General features: G+C 44.9%; 1 protein-coding gene across 14 annotated transcripts in view; it reads left to right on the forward strand.

Annotated features, from left to right (window-relative positions):
• The window catches only part of SFSWAP (splicing factor SWAP), a 79,485-nt gene that overhangs the window by 35,958 nt on the left and 25,342 nt on the right, over nt 1-18,185 (forward strand). For all 14 annotated transcript variants that reach the window (XR_011542490.1, XR_011542494.1, XR_011542492.1 and 11 more), the window contains 5 exons: nt 605-736; nt 1,314-1,407; nt 2,659-2,830; nt 11,030-11,260; nt 12,491-12,681. Coding sequence is in view for 8 of the 14 variants with exons in the window: in XM_070629313.1 (XP_070485414.1) it covers nt 605-736; nt 1,314-1,407; nt 2,659-2,830; nt 11,030-11,260; nt 12,491-12,681 (820 nt within the window). In the remaining 6 variants the exon portion in view is untranslated. The remainder of the gene's footprint in view (nt 1-604; nt 737-1,313; nt 1,408-2,658; nt 2,831-11,029; nt 11,261-12,490; nt 12,682-18,185) is intronic.

Genomic DNA, 18,185 nt, shown 5'->3' on the forward strand with positions numbered 1-18,185 from the left:
TTTTGAGAAAGATTAGCCTTGAGCTAAAATTTGTTGCTGCCAATCCTCCTCTTTTTGCTGAGGAACACTGGCCCTGAAGCTAACATCTGTGCCCATCTTCCTCCACTTTATATGTGGGACGCCTACCACAGCATGGCTTGCCAAGAGGGGCACCAAGGATCTGAACCCACGGACCCTGGGCCACCAAAGTGGAATGTGCGCACTTAACCACTGTGCCACGAGGCTGGCCCCTCTTTTTTTTTTAATATAACAAAAATCAACACTTGATTTATTCTTGGTTGCTTCTAAGAAGTAGCTTGTAATTGGAGGGAAATGTTAGGAGAAAAAGAAATGAACCTGTTTCCATGACTTTAAGTGTCGTTTTTCAGTAAGATCCCCATTTTCGCCCTTGACGATATTTTGGTCCCTGTTTTAAATGGATTGGCTTTCATAGTGTTTTGTGGTACAAGTCACCTCAGGTAAAGAGCCTCCCTGTGTGTGTGTAACTTCCCTCTTGGTGTGAACTGAGACAGTGAAAGGCCCTCCTGCGCCGTGCTGAGCTGATCCCCCTGCCAGTGATCTGGAGGAGGTCCTTCTCTGTGAGTGATGGAATGCTTCTCTGCAGTGCACTTGCTCCTGCGGCTGCCATCATCCCCCCGCCCCCCGACATCCAGCCCGTGATTGACAAGCTGGCAGAGTACGTGGCTAGGAATGGCCTTAAATTTGAGACCAGCGTTCGTGCCAAGAATGATCAGAGGTGAGGTGGAGAATTTTATATGGGTTGCATAGATGGTATTTGGGGTTTAGTTTGGCTTCTTTTTCTTAATCTAGCTACAGAATTCCTTTTTTTCTTTTTAATCCTTATGTGTTTAGATAAATACATCTTGTAATTACCTTGTTAAACTACTTTGAGTCAGGTGGTGTCTTTTTTTATTGTTATCTGTTTTTTTGTTTGTGTAGGTGGTTTTGTTCTTTAAGAATATTGAAGCTACCTAAAATAAAAGGCTGGAATTCATGCTTCTCAAGAATGTGCTATGGAAATTTAGACACACTTCAGTTTTATTTATTTTTTTTAATGAAATACTGTTCCGTACCTCAGGTAGGGAAACAGAAAACATGAGGTTTCATGGCAGTTCCTCGATCTCCCTTGTCTGAAATGGGTAGGTGTAGTCATAGCTACTACATAAGTTGTTGAGATAATTAGGGTCAGGCATTGTAAAGCGTTTAGAGCAGTGTTCAGCTCACAGCAAGTACACAGTATCAGGAAGAGTTAAGTGTTGCTGTTGCAGTGTGCACGTCTCGTTGAATGACTTACTTGCCTTTTCTGTTCGTAGATTTGAGTTCCTACAGCCGTGGCACCAGTATAATGCCTACTACGAGTTTAAGAAGCAGCTCTTCCTCCAGAAAGAAGGGAGCGAAAGCACGCAGGTGCGTTCCTGTCGAGGCAGGGCAAGTGTGAAGCTCTTTTGTGATAGCTCTGATTTACAGATGCAGAAATAATTTTCTGTTTGCTCTCAGGATGTATAAAAGGGCTTGTAGATTTTACACTTGTTTTTGGGTGTAATATCTATCTGGCATGTGCTATTTTCAACCTTTCCCGCCTCTCAGAGTTGAAACTTGTTTTTTAGATCTGTTGAAAACTTTGACCCATATTCATCATTCATTGCTGAGCATTTGTCCAGCATGTTGTAAACAAAAAATCCCATTTCTTTAAGGACTTGATGTTTTGCTTGGCTGTTATTTTTAACTACTTCTCATGGGAGCCGTATGCTAGACTTGTGTTGTCTCAACATACACTAACTGTATGAAATGTGAGCATGTGCAGTCACAGCTGCTGTGCTGGAGCTGCACAGCTGCCATCTGTGGTGAACACCCTTTATTCCGGGTGCTGCCTGCCAACAACTCCCCTCACCCTCCCCTCCTTGCAAATATCCCCGCACGTGGTTTTTACATGCCCATTGGAAGCATTTCTTCCTGTCCCTGTAGTCCTCTCTTGTGCCTCTTCTCAATTATATGGACACCCTGATTTTTCTTTTCCCTTTTTTTTTTTGTGAGGAACATTCACCCGGGCTAACGTCTGTTGCCAGTCTTCCCCTACTTTGTCTATGGGGTACCTCCACAGTGTGGCTGATGGGTGGAGTATGTCCGCACCCGGGATCCAAACCTGTGAACCCGGGCTGCCAAAGCAGAGTGCACAGAACTTTAACCACTGGGACACAGGGCCAGCCCCCTGACATTTTTTTAAAGCCTGTTTTGTTAGAGAGATGACGTAGGCCTTGCTTATCGTTGGGTTTCTTCTTCAGACCTCTATCTCTGATTGCTCAAACTGAAGAAAATTGACTTATCTGTAGGCAATGGGCATAATTTGGTATTCTAAAAGTGTTCTCAGTCATCAGTCTCCAAAGTAGTAGTAGTGAGCATTGGTTCCCAAGACAGTATTCAAGCTTTAAGAATAAGCGTGATGTTCTTCCGGAGGAAAATACCTCCTTCCACTCCTCTTTTCATTCTGTTGTAACAGATAGCAAATCTGAGTTTGAAGGTATGTTCCTTAGTGTTAGCCAGGGAGTAGTGTAGAAATGCTATTGTCCACTGAAATATACGTATATACACATATATCTTTTTTAACAAATCTAGGCAATTTCTCATGGAACAGTTTGTAGTCATGTTTGATCTCTGTAGGCTGTGTCAGCACCGGAAGAGGCCCCTGCAGAATCTGCTCCTGAAAAACCGAGTGACATTGGGGAGGATGGTGTGTCTGAAGACATGGCCGACGCGGGAGGAAGAGGCGGCTCGGGGGGGAAGAAGGAGGCATCATCCAGTAAAACCGTTACGGACGGGAAGCTAGTGAAAGGTACGCTGCCACCACTGCCGGAAGTTCCAGTCCTGACCTCGGAGACGTTACTTTAAATTAGCAGGAGAGAATTCTGGATTCCTTAAGGTTAGGTGCCTTTAACTACAGGACAGGAGAGAACTGGCTGCTACTTTCAAGTTGCGGTAATAAAGTCCTTTACTTCATAATACTTTCCTACTGTGGACTTTGGGGTCATTTGGATATAAGCTCATCTTAGGTTTATGGTTGTTTAACAGCCTGTTACAGTAGATTAATGGAAATATTCAGAATATTTCAAATAATGGTTTGTATCCCCTCAGACTTCTGAAACTATTTATATGCCAACTACTGTACCAGTGACATTAGTTTTCTTTATTTGTTAAGGCAAGTCTTTTGAGGGTCTCTACCAGGCAGTGCCCCACTCGCTCCATTTTAGTTCCTTTTATGTTCTTGGAAGTTTTCCATCTACTAGGACAGACAGACAGACATGAAAAGAGCCAATATAACAAAAAAGAGAAAGGAAACAAAGTTGATGCAGGCATGTTAGCAAAGAGCCATGTGGTAGAACATTCAAAGTAGTGCTGAATGGGGGAGGCTTGGTGGGGAAAGGCTGATGGAGCCGGCGTTGAGAGTTGAACGGGACCCCCAGAAACAGGGCCGCCGCCCCAGGCAGACGCTCTGTGGCTTGTGCAGGGGTGAGAAGTCACCCAGAGACTCGGGTGGTGGTGAAGTGGGACAACCTGGAGAGGTAGCGTTGGCCAGCTTGTGAGGGCGCTGCCCTCCCGTGAGATCCTGGAGCTTCCAGTGCGGGTAGTGGCACGCCTTACAGGTTTAGATCAGAGGAGTAACTTTGTCCAGTTTGGTGACTTTGTGAGGAGGCAGAGAAGCACTTTGGAGGGCTTTGGTGGAACTGAAATAGAACTGTAATAGAAGTAGAAGAGGGAGCACTGTCAGGTGTGCAGGAGCAGGCCGGCAGCTCCTGGTGCAAGGAAGGACAGAGGAGACACAACATTGACATTGCAGGAAGGCCTTTTCTTTGCATAGAGATGCCTTTTTGGATGGTGATCAAGAGTATCCAAATTGACTGGGATGAATGACTGACCAGGAGAATTCAGTGATTTAGAAAAGCATGAAGGCATCTCTGAGCCTCTCGTTCCAGGAGGTTACCTGAGCACACGCGTTTAATCTCTCACCTTTCCCAGCCACCTTCAGACTCATTCAGATAACCAAAGGAGTATAACAAGCAGAGATTGAAAACAGTTATTGCTCCAGAAAAAAGGGGATACTGTCCATGTTTCATAAGGACCAGCCAGCCCGCCTGCAATTTAGTTCATAGGGAAGAGAAGGACACTTTAAGACTCAATAGCAGTGACCTTTGGGGGAACCCACTATCAGCCATAGAGGAAGCGGGCAGCAGGCCAGAACAGCCAGAGCATCAAGGTGGCAGCAGGCCTCCCAAGGGGCTGGGGATGGGGTGCAGTGGTCCCCTCAGCTGCTGCCTGCAGTGTAGCTCCCTCCACGCTCCCATGATGGTCTCTCCTTCCACGCCCCATGATGGTCCCGTAACTTGGCAAATAAAACAACATGTACAGCTTCCCTCCTGCTGCTGTCCGAGCCGAGATCCCTGAGAGCTGCACGGTTTCTGGCAAAGCACGTCCCAGCTCACTGCCTCTCGCAGTCAGATGAGGGAGCAAGCATCCCCTGTGCCTGCAGAAGTGCTCAGAGGACACATGTCTGAGCCCTGGAGCACATGGGCCCCTCTGAAGCAGAGTTATCGAGTGACGGGAAAATTTCCTCCCGGGGCCGGCTCCGTGGCTGAGTGGTTGAGTTCGCGCCCTCCGCTGCAGTGGCCCAGGGTTCAGATCCTGGGCGCGGACATGGCACCACTCATCAGGCCACGTTGAGGCGGTGTCCCACATCCCACAACTAGAAGGACGTGCAACTAAGATATACACCTGTGTACGGGGGGGTTGGGGAGATAAAGCAGGAAAAAAAAAAGAAGATTGGCAACAGTTGTTAGCCCAGGTGCCAATCTTTGGAGAAAAAAAAAAGATGATTGGCAACAGTTGTTAGCCCAGGTGCCAATCTTAAAAAAAAAAGAAAAGAAAGAAAATTTCCTCCAATCTCTAATTTATATTCTCACAAAGCTGAAGAAATTGTAAGACTAGTGCAACTGATGGTCTGACATCTGGAAAAGATTGCTTAGAAATAGATTGCCAAATTTTAAAATATAATGAAAGCACTGAAAATCAGATGGGATGAGAAGACAAGTTCAAAGTGTTTCTCAGCTCTCCAAGGAAAAGGGTAAAGATGGAGGAAAAGCATCCAGAGAGAAAAATAGGCAGGTAGTCCTCTGAGAGGGAAAAAAAGGTTGGCATGTCAGACTGATGTCTGTAACATTAAATGCAAGATAATTAAGGTCTGTCTGAAATTCTAAATGAAAAATACGCTGCTGAAGCAGAAACTTTTACAGACATGTCAGTGCTCTTAAATAGTTAAAGTGAGGAAAAGGAGAATATTTCTTATCAAAAAATTATCAAATGTGGTGAAAACTTCAAAGAGAAGCCTATAGCCTTATATGTGTATGTTGGTAAAGAAAAAATAAAAAGAGAACAAGCATCCACCTCAAGAACCTAGAAAGAAACCATAAAATGCATCCTAGGAAAGGAAGAAAGGGGAATCAATAAAAATCAAAGCAGAAATCAGTGAGAAAATAATGAAAGACCAGTAAAATATCATCTGTGCAGGTTTAATGTAGAAAAAAGCAAATGCAAATACACAACCTAATGAATGAGGAAAAAATCACAGATACTTTGAAAGTCCACAGGAATAATACATACAACTCTATGTTTGAGTGAATTTGAAGATAACTGAAAAATGTCTAAGAAAACATAAATTGCTAAAATTGTTTCAAGAAGAGGTAGTAGAATGGCAGATTGATAGGCCTGGAAGATTCTAGAAAACATTGGTCAGTGAAATACCTCTAAAACCAGGCAGCAAGCCAGAACAAGGTCCAGGTCACTGTGATTTCCCTTAAGAAAGAGAAAAGCCTTCATGATTACAGCCACCGCAGCACCGAGATGGAAATTATGAAGCTCTCGAGCCCCAGTGCTCCAGCCCCACAAAGCTTAGCAGTCCACAGGCCACCATCACTGAAAAATACAGATGTTGGGGCAGCCTTGTAGCACAGCGGTTAAGTGCACACGTTCCGCTTCAGCGGCCCGGGGTTCACCGGTTCGGATCCCGGGTGCGGACATCGCACCGCTTGACAAGCCGTGCTGTGGCAGGCGTCCCAAAGGAGAAGATGGGCACGGATGTTAGCTCAGGGCCAGTCTTCCTCAGCAAAAGGAGGAGGATTGGGGGCGGATGTTAGCTCAGGGCAAATCTTCCTCAAAAAAGAGAAAGAAAGAAAGAAATACAGATGTTGACACCTCAGAGTGAAGCCAGCTAGGAATGACAGTGGTCACAGCAGCTGGGGATCATTCCAGGAATCCCAGCATAGCATCACACCAGAAGATCTTCCATCATAGTTTATCAGATGAACAGACAAAAGACTTTGTGTTTCTTTATCAGTAGATGCTGAAAGAGCATCAACATGTCCTGAAATTTTTATGATAAAGCTCCTTTAGTATAACAGTGTTGATGTTGGAAAAAGAGGCTCTCCATTTTGAAAAAAATTAAGACTTCTGCATCACATCTGGCAATAGTAACAATTCCAGATAGTTAAGTATTTAAATGTAAAAAGAAAAACCCATAAAAACAGAAGAAAATAAAGGTAATTTTTTTATAATCTTGGAGTTGGAAAGGACTTTCTAAGAATTGAAGCCATAAATTATAAGGAGAGATTAATAGGTGTGATGGAAGCAGGACCTGTATAAAGTTAAAAGACAAATGTCAAATGCTGGTGATTGCCAACGTAACAGAAGATAAAGGGTCAGTATCCTTACTCTATAAAGAATTCCTATAAATCAATAAGAAAAGACAATTACTGCAATAGAAAAATAGACAAAGGACATGAGGAGATAGTTCACAAAAGAAGAAAAATAGATGGTTAGTAAATAAACGTTTAAACTGTATCCTCAGTAACAAGATAGAGTGTTTTGCCTCTCCAATTGATAAAGTTAAAAAATAGGGGCCAGCCCCATGGCCAAGTGGTTAAGTTCGTGCGCTCCAGTTTGGTGGCCCAGGGTTTCGCCAGTTCAGATCCTCGGCATGGACACAGCACCACTCATCAGGCCATGCTGAGGTGGTTTCTCCCACACAGTACAACCAAAAGGACCTGCCACCAGAATATACTACTGTGTGCTGGGGGGCTTTGGGGAGAAGAAAAAGAAGAAGAAAGAAGATTGGCAACAGATGTTAGTTCAGGTGCCAACCTTTAAAAGAAAAATTAAAAGGGAAAAAATAATAAAATAAAAAATAATGCTCTTCAGTGAGGGAGAGGCCGTGGGGTAGTGGGCACTTGCACGTTGTCTTTGGGAGTGTAAGTGGGTACACCCTCTCGGAAGGAGGCATCCCAACAATGTGGACCAAGTTCTAAATGTATGTGCCCTCCCACTCCCAGAAACGTCTGGTTCACCAGGCTGTCTGGACCAGACATCCATCACAGGCCTTGTTAGCCTTCAAAAATAAAAAATTGGGAACAGTTGTGGGAGATTGAAATAAATTGGTATGTCCATATCAAGAAGTACTATTGCTTTTTTTTTTTTGAGAAAGATTAGCCCTGAGCTAACATCCGTGCCCATCTTCCTCTACTTTCTATGTGGGACGCCTGCCACAGCATGGCGTGCCAAGCAGTACCATGTCCGCACCCAGGATCCAGGCTGGCAAACCCCAGACCGCCGAAGCGGAATGTGCGAGCTTAACTGCTGCGCCACCAGGCTAGCCCCCTATTGCCATTTTTTTAAATGATCTGTGTTGACATGAAAACATGTCTACACTGTTTATATGGGAAGCTGTTGCTTATTAAGTGAAAACAGCAAGCTCTAAAGTAGGATCCCATGTTTCATGCGTGCGCGCCTACATGCATGTGTGCTAGGAACTGTCACTATTATATTGACGGTGCTCCAATTATTTTTTTCCCATATCTGAATTGCAGTTGATCTTTCATTTTGTTCACCTATGTTTTCAGAATTTCCCATGGAGAATATTTATTCCTTTTGAAGTTAGAAGTTAGTAATAAAACTGGTTACCTTAAAAATGGAAGCATTTTGGTGTGGAAGATGGAAGACTGGGGACTGCTGACTCACTCATGAGTGTCTACTGAGCGTCTGCTCCTCGGGGCCTGGCCCCAAGCTGCGTGGGTGCACATGTCAGCCGCGGTGGTCCTGCAGTCCTGCCCTCCCCGGGCTTGGGTGAGCACACCGCAAAGCCATAAAGCACATTGTAAAGGGTCTTGTGGCAGAGAGGCCGGCAGGGCCTGTCTGAGCAGGCATCTGAAGAGGAGGCAAGAGCCAGGCACGGGAAGAACATGACAGCTGCAGGCAGAGGCCGGGCCGGGCGGGCAGGGTCTGACTGAGGAAGAGGGTCCGGCGTGGCCACAGCGCAGTGCACTCGGGAGGAGTGGCAAGAGGGGCCTGGCCTTGCCAGCCTCGGGGGGACTTGAGTTTTACCTTAAGGCAGTGAGAAGCCAGTGAAGGCCGTGGGAATGCTTTTCCTGTGTTGTGATGTGGTTGCAAATCAGATTCTAGGTAGAGCAGTAGTTGTGTCCTTGAACAGTTCTGCAAAGGAGCTAATTCCTCATCCCCTGTTGTCTAGCACAGCTGCCTTGGGGAAGGTACTTGACCTTTTTAGCCTGTTTCCCCATCTGTAAATGGGGAGCCTGAGACTGTCCCTCTGCTGGGGCAGCACATGTCAGCCAGGTGAGGCATGTAGACTGTGCATCCTAGTCAGTTCTTTTATTAAAATCACTTTAAAGTGTATATTGAAGAACGGTGCAATTTGGCATTGTATTTGGGTGCATCAGTGCTAGCTTTACAGTGTCTACACTGAGGGTTGTGCTTAAGATAGAAAGTGTCCCAGAAGCTTTTGGGTTTTTTTAATTATTATTTTTATTGAGATTGTGATAGTTTACAATCTTTTGAAATTCCAGTTGTACGTTATTGTTTGTCAGTTATGTTGTAGGTGCACCACTTCACCCTTTCTGCCCCACCCCCATCCCCCTTTCCCCTGGTAGCCACTAATCTGTTCTCTTTGTCTACATGTTTAACTTCCACATGTGAGTGGAGTCGTACAGAGATTGTCTTTCTCTATCTGGCTTATTTCACTTAACATAATTCCCTCAAGGTCCATCCATGTTGTTGTGAATGAGACCATTTTGTTCTTTTTTATGGCTGAGTAGTATTCCATTGTGTGTGTATATATATATATATATACACCGTATCTTCTTTATCCAGAAGCTTTCGTTTTAATTCTATATTTGTTGATTGCTCACCTTCCTAATTTGGAGGAAGAAATGGTTTGGGAGTAATTGTTTTCAAATTATTTCGTGATGTAATAGTTATAGCCCCAAGTTAATGAGTAATTTTTATTAACAATTAAGTGAAGTTTTCTCTCCTTGTAAAAGTTTCTTTGACCCTGTGTTTATTAAAGAGACAGTATTACTATAGCCAATGAACAGTTAATATTGTTCAACTTTTTTTTCTTATGGAAAATTTCAAGCATGTACAGAAGCAGAGTGGGATAATGAGCACACCAGACCCCACACACAAGCGCTCAGCATCCAGCTCCCCCTCAGCCACAGGACTGACCTAATTTTATACATCTCAGTCCAGCCCACTCCCAGAATATTTTAAAGCAAATCCCCAACATCATAGCATTTTGTGCGTAAATGTTTTGGTACATATCTCCAGAAGATCAGGACTGTTTGTATCATAACCACAGGAAAATGGTTAATACCCACTCTCCTGATGCAACGTATATGTAACCCCTTGTGTGATGACATCTTGTATTTAGGGGTTATTATGAACAAAGACTTGTGGTGTGCCTGTGTACGGTGCAGGTGGGTAACGTTGCATAGTCAACACAAAGACTGATTTTGCTCCTTTTTCATTTTGACTTAGAAAATACCACTTTCCCAACATTTAACATCTTGGGGTGTACTCTATAGCTTGAGGTGATTATTGACAAAAGCTTATTACATTTCAAAGATCTGAGATATTTGCATGCTTCAAGTCCCACATGAGTTTGGAACCATAAAAGGCGAAGAGTGGTAGGACCTCGGGGGCCAGCTGGGTAACCCCACCCACAAGGGGGATCACTGACACATCACAGTCCTTCTAGATCCTGCCTTTGCCAAGCCAGGATCCACTCCTCTCAGAGTCAGCTGGTTTGCACCACACTTAAAATCTCCCTTCTTTGTAGTTTACTTGAATATCCTTCATAAATTACTACTTATAAGTTTTAAAAATAAAGTATCTTATTACAACCAATCAGGTGTTGTTAAGAGCCGTGTGCCATCATGTCTCAAGGGGAAAGGGACTCAGGGAGTGATTGTTGAGTGGGTGGGATGGGAAAGAAGATTGTTCCCTTTGGGGCAACCTTCGTATTTCTCTTAAATTCAAATTTCCCAGCATTCTGGGGAGAAAAATTGAACCACCTAAATTTTTGTTACATTAGATTTACAGTTTCTTACAGGTATAGAGAATAGTCTGACATAATGCCCAGCACAAAGTAGGCACCCAGTCAGATGTTTGCTGAATAAAGGAACAGATTTTGTAACTTTTGCTTTGTTAGACAAGGCTACTTTATATAGTTGGGATATTTTAAAGATACCTTTTTATAATGGAGTCACATCATATGCCTTCTTAAGTTATGCCAATTCAAGTATGTGCTGAGCCCAGAAAAAGAAGGAAAACACCGATAAGAATTGACCATTTACAAATGCACTGACCTCGGCTTGCACTCAGCGTGTGCAGCTCTGACATGGCCCGAGATGGAGCTGCCCTGTGCACTTCCCTCCATCAGGCTTTGCTTCGTGTGGACGTCACGTGTGAGCTAGCCCCAGCCTCACTGCATGCAGTGTGCATTGAAACAGCCCCCATTTGACAACACAGGCGTTGCTCACTGCCCCTAGAACCTCCCTTTGCGTAAGATGTGGCTCCACTTGAGACGTCACTCCCACCAGCTGATGCTCCTGTGGATGGTGGGGCCCATGAGGACTTCAACCCTGTGCTTCCAGTTACCTAAAAATGTATTACCATTTTCACCTTTGCTCGATAGCTTCGTTTGCTCCAATAAGCTTTGCAATCAAAGCCAAAGAAAATGATCTGCTTCCCCTGGAAAAAAACCGTGTGAAGCTAGATGATGACAGTGATGATGATGAAGAAAGCAAAGAAGGCCAAGAAAGTTGTAGCAGTGCTGCGAACACTGCTCCGGCAGTGGCCCCACCCTGTGCAGTCGCGGAGGAGAAGCGGCCTCAGCTGACCCAGGAGGAGCTAGAAGCAAAGCAAGGTTTGTCGATGTTTTAAACTTCTTGAAAGGAGAGAAGTACGTAAATACGAGATTAACCTACTGAGCCAAAAACACTGAGACTGCCAGCTAGATTCTCCAGCCTTTGGAAATTAGAACCTTTTGGGAGTTGTGATGTTTTTGTGCCTTTGGAAAGTTCTGTTAGAGGAATGAGCACTACTCTTCATTAAGCATCAGATGCAGTGCCGTGGGCAGTTTGTTTTCAGAGAAACAAGCTGGCGAGAGTGCTTTCAGGGAGGGGCCCTTTGCACTTTCATGGCAGCCTTGGGGCTAATGGTTAGCCTGTGTTCCCAGCTTGGGTTAATGTACCGAACTAGGAGATGCCGTTTTGTGAGGCTCTCTCCCAGCGGAACCACTGGACCCCTGAAGATGACGCAGGCCCCGAGCTGGTTTCCAGGTAGTGGCTCATCTTCATGGGTCAGCGTGGCCACCACATGCCTCTGACACATGGCCAGCAGCATTTGTGGGGAACATCTTATAGTTCTCCACTCCTACTCCAAAATAAATTATATTCTGCACTAAAGTAGTTACTTAACGATTATAACAACTAGAAGGAGCTGCAACTAAGATATACAACTATGTACGGCGGGTTTGGGCAGATAAAGCAGAAAAAAAAAAAAACGTGTTTGTGGTTTTATCTCTTCTGACTGGTTTTTGTAAATTGCTTTTTTCTGTGTATACACAAACAGATCAAGCAACACTTATAGAAGGTACTTTTTTAACCACAGGATGCCTTACTATTGAGAACTTGCAGTGTGCTGTAGTTGCTCTCCCTAAGCACATTTTTGTTCGTGCGTGTGTATCTGAATCTGCACTCACTATGTATAAACTGAACAAAGTGTTGGATCATTTGGAATAAAGCGCTTCGTAAAGTGTTCATTACCTGGTATGAATATTTTGGACACGTGTATGAGCGCTGTTTCTGAGGTTTTCATTATTCCAGCTTTCATTGGTATGGGATCCTGTCAACCTTCTGACTTTGATTTTGAAAGTGAAATATAAAAAATACTAACAAGCGTTGTAAACTAATTCTCTCAAAATTCAGTTTGCCTGATTTGTTTACCTGTCCTGAAATTTGTATCATATTGCTCTTATAAAATAATGGCACTGTGTTTCATGACCCTTTCACTGCCTGTGAAAATTCAGATAACAAGATATTTATAAAACACTGCTTGCTCTAAAGGGCGCTTTTTTCTTTGTTTACTTCTTAAGCAAAGCAAAAGCTGGAGGACCGGCTCGCAGCTGCCGCCAGGGAGAAGCTGGCACAGGCGTCCAAGGAGTCCAAGGAGAAGCAGCTCCAGGCAGAGCGCAAGAGGAAAGCGGCTTTATTTTTACAGACCTTGAAAAATCCTCTGCCAGAAGCTGAAGCTGGAAAAGCTGAGGAGAATCCCTTCAGCGTAGAGGTGAGTTTAACGTAGGTCCACCTCAGCAATGTGGGTGAGCGCGGGTGGGGTGAGGATGAGTGTGTGGAGTTCTGCAGCCTGAGGAAAGGCTGGTAGCAGACCCCGCTCTCCTGCGTGAGAGTGCACGCTTCTGCTGTATAGCTGGGGTCAGGAAGAACCTCCTGAAAACTCCCCGTAAATGTACATACACACCAAACGCTGAGTGCAGTTTCAGACACTCAGGCCTCTGGGCCCAAGTTGAGAACCTCTGTTCTGTGGCTGCCCTTGTGGGCCCTGGGGGAGAGCTTCCCTGTGTGGGATCGCGTCAGGCCTGGGGCAGCCTGGCTGGAGCGTGGTCCAGCTCACACTCAGTCATGGCAGAGGTGCTCACAAGGAGCTCTAGTCAATACCAGTACTTTGATTAGAAGAAAACTGAGATCTTCTCATCTCACTGTCGTCTTCTCATCAGAGGGGTCGAATCCTCACGGCTACTTCCTGTACTGTGTCACAGGACTTAGCCCCTCTGGCCCATTTTCTCCCTTGAGACGGGTCGGAGCGAGGCTGCCAGAACACAGCCCAAGACTTCTCCAGGGGTCCCCAGAGTGTCTGTTGTGTCTGTCTTCTCCCTGCACTTTTTTTACTTCAATTACGTTGACATTTTTAAGAGTCTAGAGCCACTATTCAGAACTGATTTTTGCTGCATGTAGCTGCTTTGTTTATTGTTTTTCCGTGGAAGTCAGCATTCTGAGTTCAGATTTTCGGCATTCTGTTGAAGGCCAAATCAGCTTTCTTGCCTCAGGAATCAGTCTGAAATTCTCTCAAATCTGGCAGGAGGCCTCAAAAATAATAGCTGGATTAGATCGAGGCGAGCAGTGAGTGTCAGCTGTTGTGAGATCTTATCAGTTGTGGGCTTATCAATGTGGGGGACTGGTCGCTGCGGCTCTCCTTCTGGGTGCTCCAAGCTGCTCCTCCAGCACCAGCCCTGAAAGTTTCTCGTGAGCCTGTCCTCTGTCTGGCCTCCACCACCCAGGGTTGGGGAAACTCCCGCCAACCCGCCAGGACACCGCCACCTCCGCTTGGCTCTGCACCGCTTCCAGAGGCAGCTGCATCGTTGGGGCCTCACTGTAGCAGTCCCGGCTGAAGCTGAGAGAGGCGCGGAAAGACCTGTGCACCGATTGGGAGTGCAATATGCAGCAGCTCAAACTGAGCACCAGCACTGCTGAAACAGCAAGAAAAATGTTTTTGATAGGAAAAGGGGGAGAGGCAGGATATAAAATATCTCCACTTTTATGGTTACAGCCATAAACATTCTGCATATAGCAAGGGGCAGGGAACTGGAGAAAGCAGAGGAGGTGTCACGTGGGAGGGTGGGAATGGGCCTTGATTTTCCTGCATTGCTTTGGTGTCGTTTGTGCAGTGCATAAAGGGCTTAAATAAGGACATCTGCATATACTGACACTTTACCCAAGTATATTACGTGGTTGCATCTGTATGGTCTAATGAACTGATGTTTAACGAAAACCCAGTGGCCGCCACAGTCACTCGTCATAATCCAGCCTCTCCCAGTCTCCTGTACTGCCTCACCGCAGCCACCAGAATGTTTTCTTATAAACACAAGAGAGACTGCAACCGATGCTTTTATCCCATTTATCTCTATATGTGGCCTCTCCCACCTTTCTTGTTTTCAAGCATGTGTTTTGAATCTATAATACATAGAAATGAGTGTCTCTGCTTCTGTTGAAATCACTGGGTCGATCTTCCTGGATATCTAGTGGCAGAGATTGTAGCTACTAAACTAATAACAAAAATGTCATGGTAGTAGCAGATGATGATAAACATCTTTAATTGCCTTGAAACAAAAATAGTTGAATTGAATTGCAATTGTCATAAATGAGATTCACACTCAAAAATACCTTCAGACTACAGCAGCTTCTGGAGACAGGTTACCTGGCTTCGTTGACTATTCTGTGTGCACTTTACTCAGATGCTGGTACATCTGATCCTACTGCACAGGTGTAGAATTTTAGCATCCAAGGCACTTGAGATTTGGTAGGGTGGCCCCCTCGCACCCAGGGTGAGGAGAAGAGGGAGTCGGCCCAGTAGGAGCTGGGGGCACCTGCATCCAACTAAGCAGACATGTGCAGGACAGCATTGGGGCACTGTTCAGAAGGTCTGGCTCAAAACCTGCAGGATTTTGCTGTCATCCTGTAGCATATCTGCCATTAAGAGAGCACTATCTGTTCTTACTTTGCTTTTTATAAAAATGATGTATGCATGTGGTTTTAAAAGTTCAAATGCTAGAGAAAGGTATGAAATGAAGAGTAAAACTCTTTTCCTTCTTAGGTACTTTTTTTTAATTCCTGTGAAAATAGCAATTTTTCATTTATTTTGTGTGTGTGTGTAAAATAGACTTACATACAGTTTACCATTTTAACCCTTTTTAAGTGTATAGTTCAGGGGCATTAGGTCCATTCACAGTGTTGTGCAGCCAGCTCCACCATCCGTCTTCAGGACTCTTCATCTCCCAGACCAAAGCTCTGGCCCCATTAAACACTGACACCCCCCTCCCCCCACCCCTGGTGTCCGTCTTCCACTCTCAGTCTCCATGAATGTGATTCTCTAGGGACCTCATGTAAGTAGACCGTACAGGATTTGTCCTTCTGTGGGTGCCTTATTTCACTTCACAGAATGTCCTTCCTTTTTAAGGTGAATAATACTCCATTGGATATGTATACCACATTTTGTTTCTTGTGTATTCTTGAGGGAAAAAAAAATCTATGTATAGGTTTAAAACATTACGATAATAGGACCATACCCTATTCAGTATTCTGGCATCTCAATTTTTCATTTCTATCCGTGTCAGGGTAGTGCTTGGTGTGTTATGGGCACTTGGTAAATGTTGACTGGATGAGTGGCTGTCAACCCTTTCGTAAATCAACACTTAAATCAAGCCCTGTCTGGCCGTGACTGGCTCCCCTTCCCGCCAGTGGGGACACAGCTGTCCTAGGGGGTGACTTGTCAACAATGTTGTTTTAAGCCTGTTTCCTGCCTTGTGCACTCACATCAGTGAGTGTATCCGTAGGGTACATCCCCGACCGTGGAATAGCTTCTGTAATTTTAGATACTGCTAAATTAGCCCCTGAACGATTGCAGCAGTTTTTGTCCATCTCCATGGGTTGTGAAAGTAACTATTTCCTCATGCTTCTACCAACATTGGTTACCATCAGCCTGTAACTCTTGTCAGTCTGATAGGTGGAACAAGGATACGTTTGGTTTAACTTACATGTTTTGATTGTAAGTGATATTGAGTAACTTTTCATGGTTTTCATGGCATTTTTATCCTCCCACCCCCATGAACTGCCTTCATAGCCTTCACTCGTCTTCCTCCCACTTTCTGTCCTCATCTCTGCTATTTTGTGTTGGCTCTTTGTCACCAGTATTGCAAACACTTTTCGTCGTTGCCCATTTTAATCTGCCCCACTTGGAATTTGTTTCAGTTTGAGGAGCATATACCTAGAGATAACACAATTCACTGAGTCACCCATCTTTCCCACTGCTATAAAGGACCTCCTTTTTTATCTACCAGACTCCCATTTGTACTAGCTGTTTCGGCACTCCTGTCTGTATGGTTCCATTGGTCTGTTTGTTAAGAGAAGTGATTTTACGTATTCAGGTGTAACTTTAAATGAAACCTTAAAGTGTGTGTATTGACATGGACAGATATCAACAGTATGTTGTTTTTAAGCAGTATGTAAAACATATAAAAGCATGTTCACGAGCAGTACATAGAAATCCGTTTTTGGTGTGTGTGTGTGTGTGTGTGTGTCTCTGTGTGTCTGTGTCTGTGTGTGTGTCTGTGTGTGTCTGTGTGTGTTTGTGTGTCTGTGTGTGTGTCTGTGTGTGTCTGTGTCTGTTGTGTCTGTGTGTGTGTGTGTGTATCTGTTGTGTGTGTGTGTCTGTGTGTCTGTGTGTGTGTTCTTAATCCCCAAGGAAAGAAATCACAAGTCTTGAATTGAGTCCCTTTGGAGTCATCATGCTGTCGTTTTTGTAGCAACAACAGACTGGAGGATTTTTTTTTAGATAACAGTAATTTTTTCTAATAATTAGTGATTCTGCCAAGCTTACAGGTCCAACCAGAGTTTGAAAAGGAAATGGGAACAAAAATCAACCCGTATTTGTTGAGCCTCTGTTATATTCAAGGTGCCGAGGCCTGTTTCTTATCCACTGACCATAACGTCACATTTGCATGGTTGGCATTCGCACCTGAGCATTCCCACCAGCACAGGCCTCTGGGGCACAGGGCAGCTCTGAATAGACACGAGTGATGGCTGCGGCCTCCAGGAGGGCAGAGGTGGCACAGGGCCTGCAGCCCCCTCCCTCAGAGGGAGGAGTTTGTAGTGGGCCTGGATACTTTGGAGAGGTGACAGAAGAGCGAGGGCATTCCAGGGCCAAAGACCCACAGTGGGTGGAGGTGGGTGAAGCCTGCTCAGGCAGCCGTGATTACCATGACCCTGCCCCGAAGAGTCTTCGGAGAATGCTCAACTAGGGTGGCAGCGTGGGAGAGGTTTGGGAGAGCGTGGGACACTGGCGAGCTAAAAGCATTTCCATGGGAAGAGTGTGGCCCTGGCCAGCTCATGGGATAGATGGAGGCAGAGGCAAAATGGCAGGGAGAGCACTCCACCTGGGCACGGGCTGATTAGAGTGAGGGTGGGTGATGACAGCACAGGAGTCACAGAGTCGTCTTGAAAAAAGCGTCGGCAGTCAGATCCTGGCGATTGGATTGCTTTGTAGGGTCGACTGGGTGACTCGTGACTGGCAGCAGTGGATAGAGATTTGGAAATGTAGTTTTAGAGGATGCATTTCAAAGTCTGAAATTTCGAACTTATAAAAACATGCCGAGTCTTCTGTATAGTTATCCCATTTCGTAGTCACTGTAGTGTCGCTTCACAAATAAGAGTTTGTTTTAAAATACATGTTAGTCTGCTTTAGAGCAATTCATTTTCCCACAGCAGGAAATAATAGTTGTTAGTTTGTGTGCTAATTTGTTGGGAAATACTTCATTGTGATTAAAGAACTGATCAATATTGATTATTTTCAGTGTTATTAAAGTGAGGGGCAGTAAGTTTTTAAATACTCTCATAAATGACTAGTTTTTCAGAAGTTCCTCCCTGATCTCCCCCAAACACTACTCAGACCAACCTCTGTCCTCTTCTTCCCTATGATGATTTGTGCTTTGATCATTTTTGCTGAAACATTAACATTCCATCCCAAAAAGGCAGCTCTGCTCGTTTGGCACTGGTCAGTATGCGGAGCTGTTTCCCTGCCTCCTGCAGGCGTGTCAGCCAGCTTCTCACCCGTCACACCACTCGCGTGTGCAGAGGGTTCAGCTGGGCGCCTTCAAGCCAAATAAGGAGCTGTGCGACTGGGAGGGCAAGGTTTTGACTCAGCAATGACTGCTTGTCTTCCAGGTTATTCATATATACCGTGTAAATTGGCAGGGCAACTGAGATTCTTTCTAGTTAAGC

This window comes from Equus przewalskii, chromosome 7, assembly GCF_037783145.1.
Source record: "Equus przewalskii isolate Varuska chromosome 7, EquPr2, whole genome shotgun sequence".
NCBI classification, from domain to species: domain Eukaryota; kingdom Metazoa; phylum Chordata; class Mammalia; order Perissodactyla; family Equidae; genus Equus; species Equus przewalskii.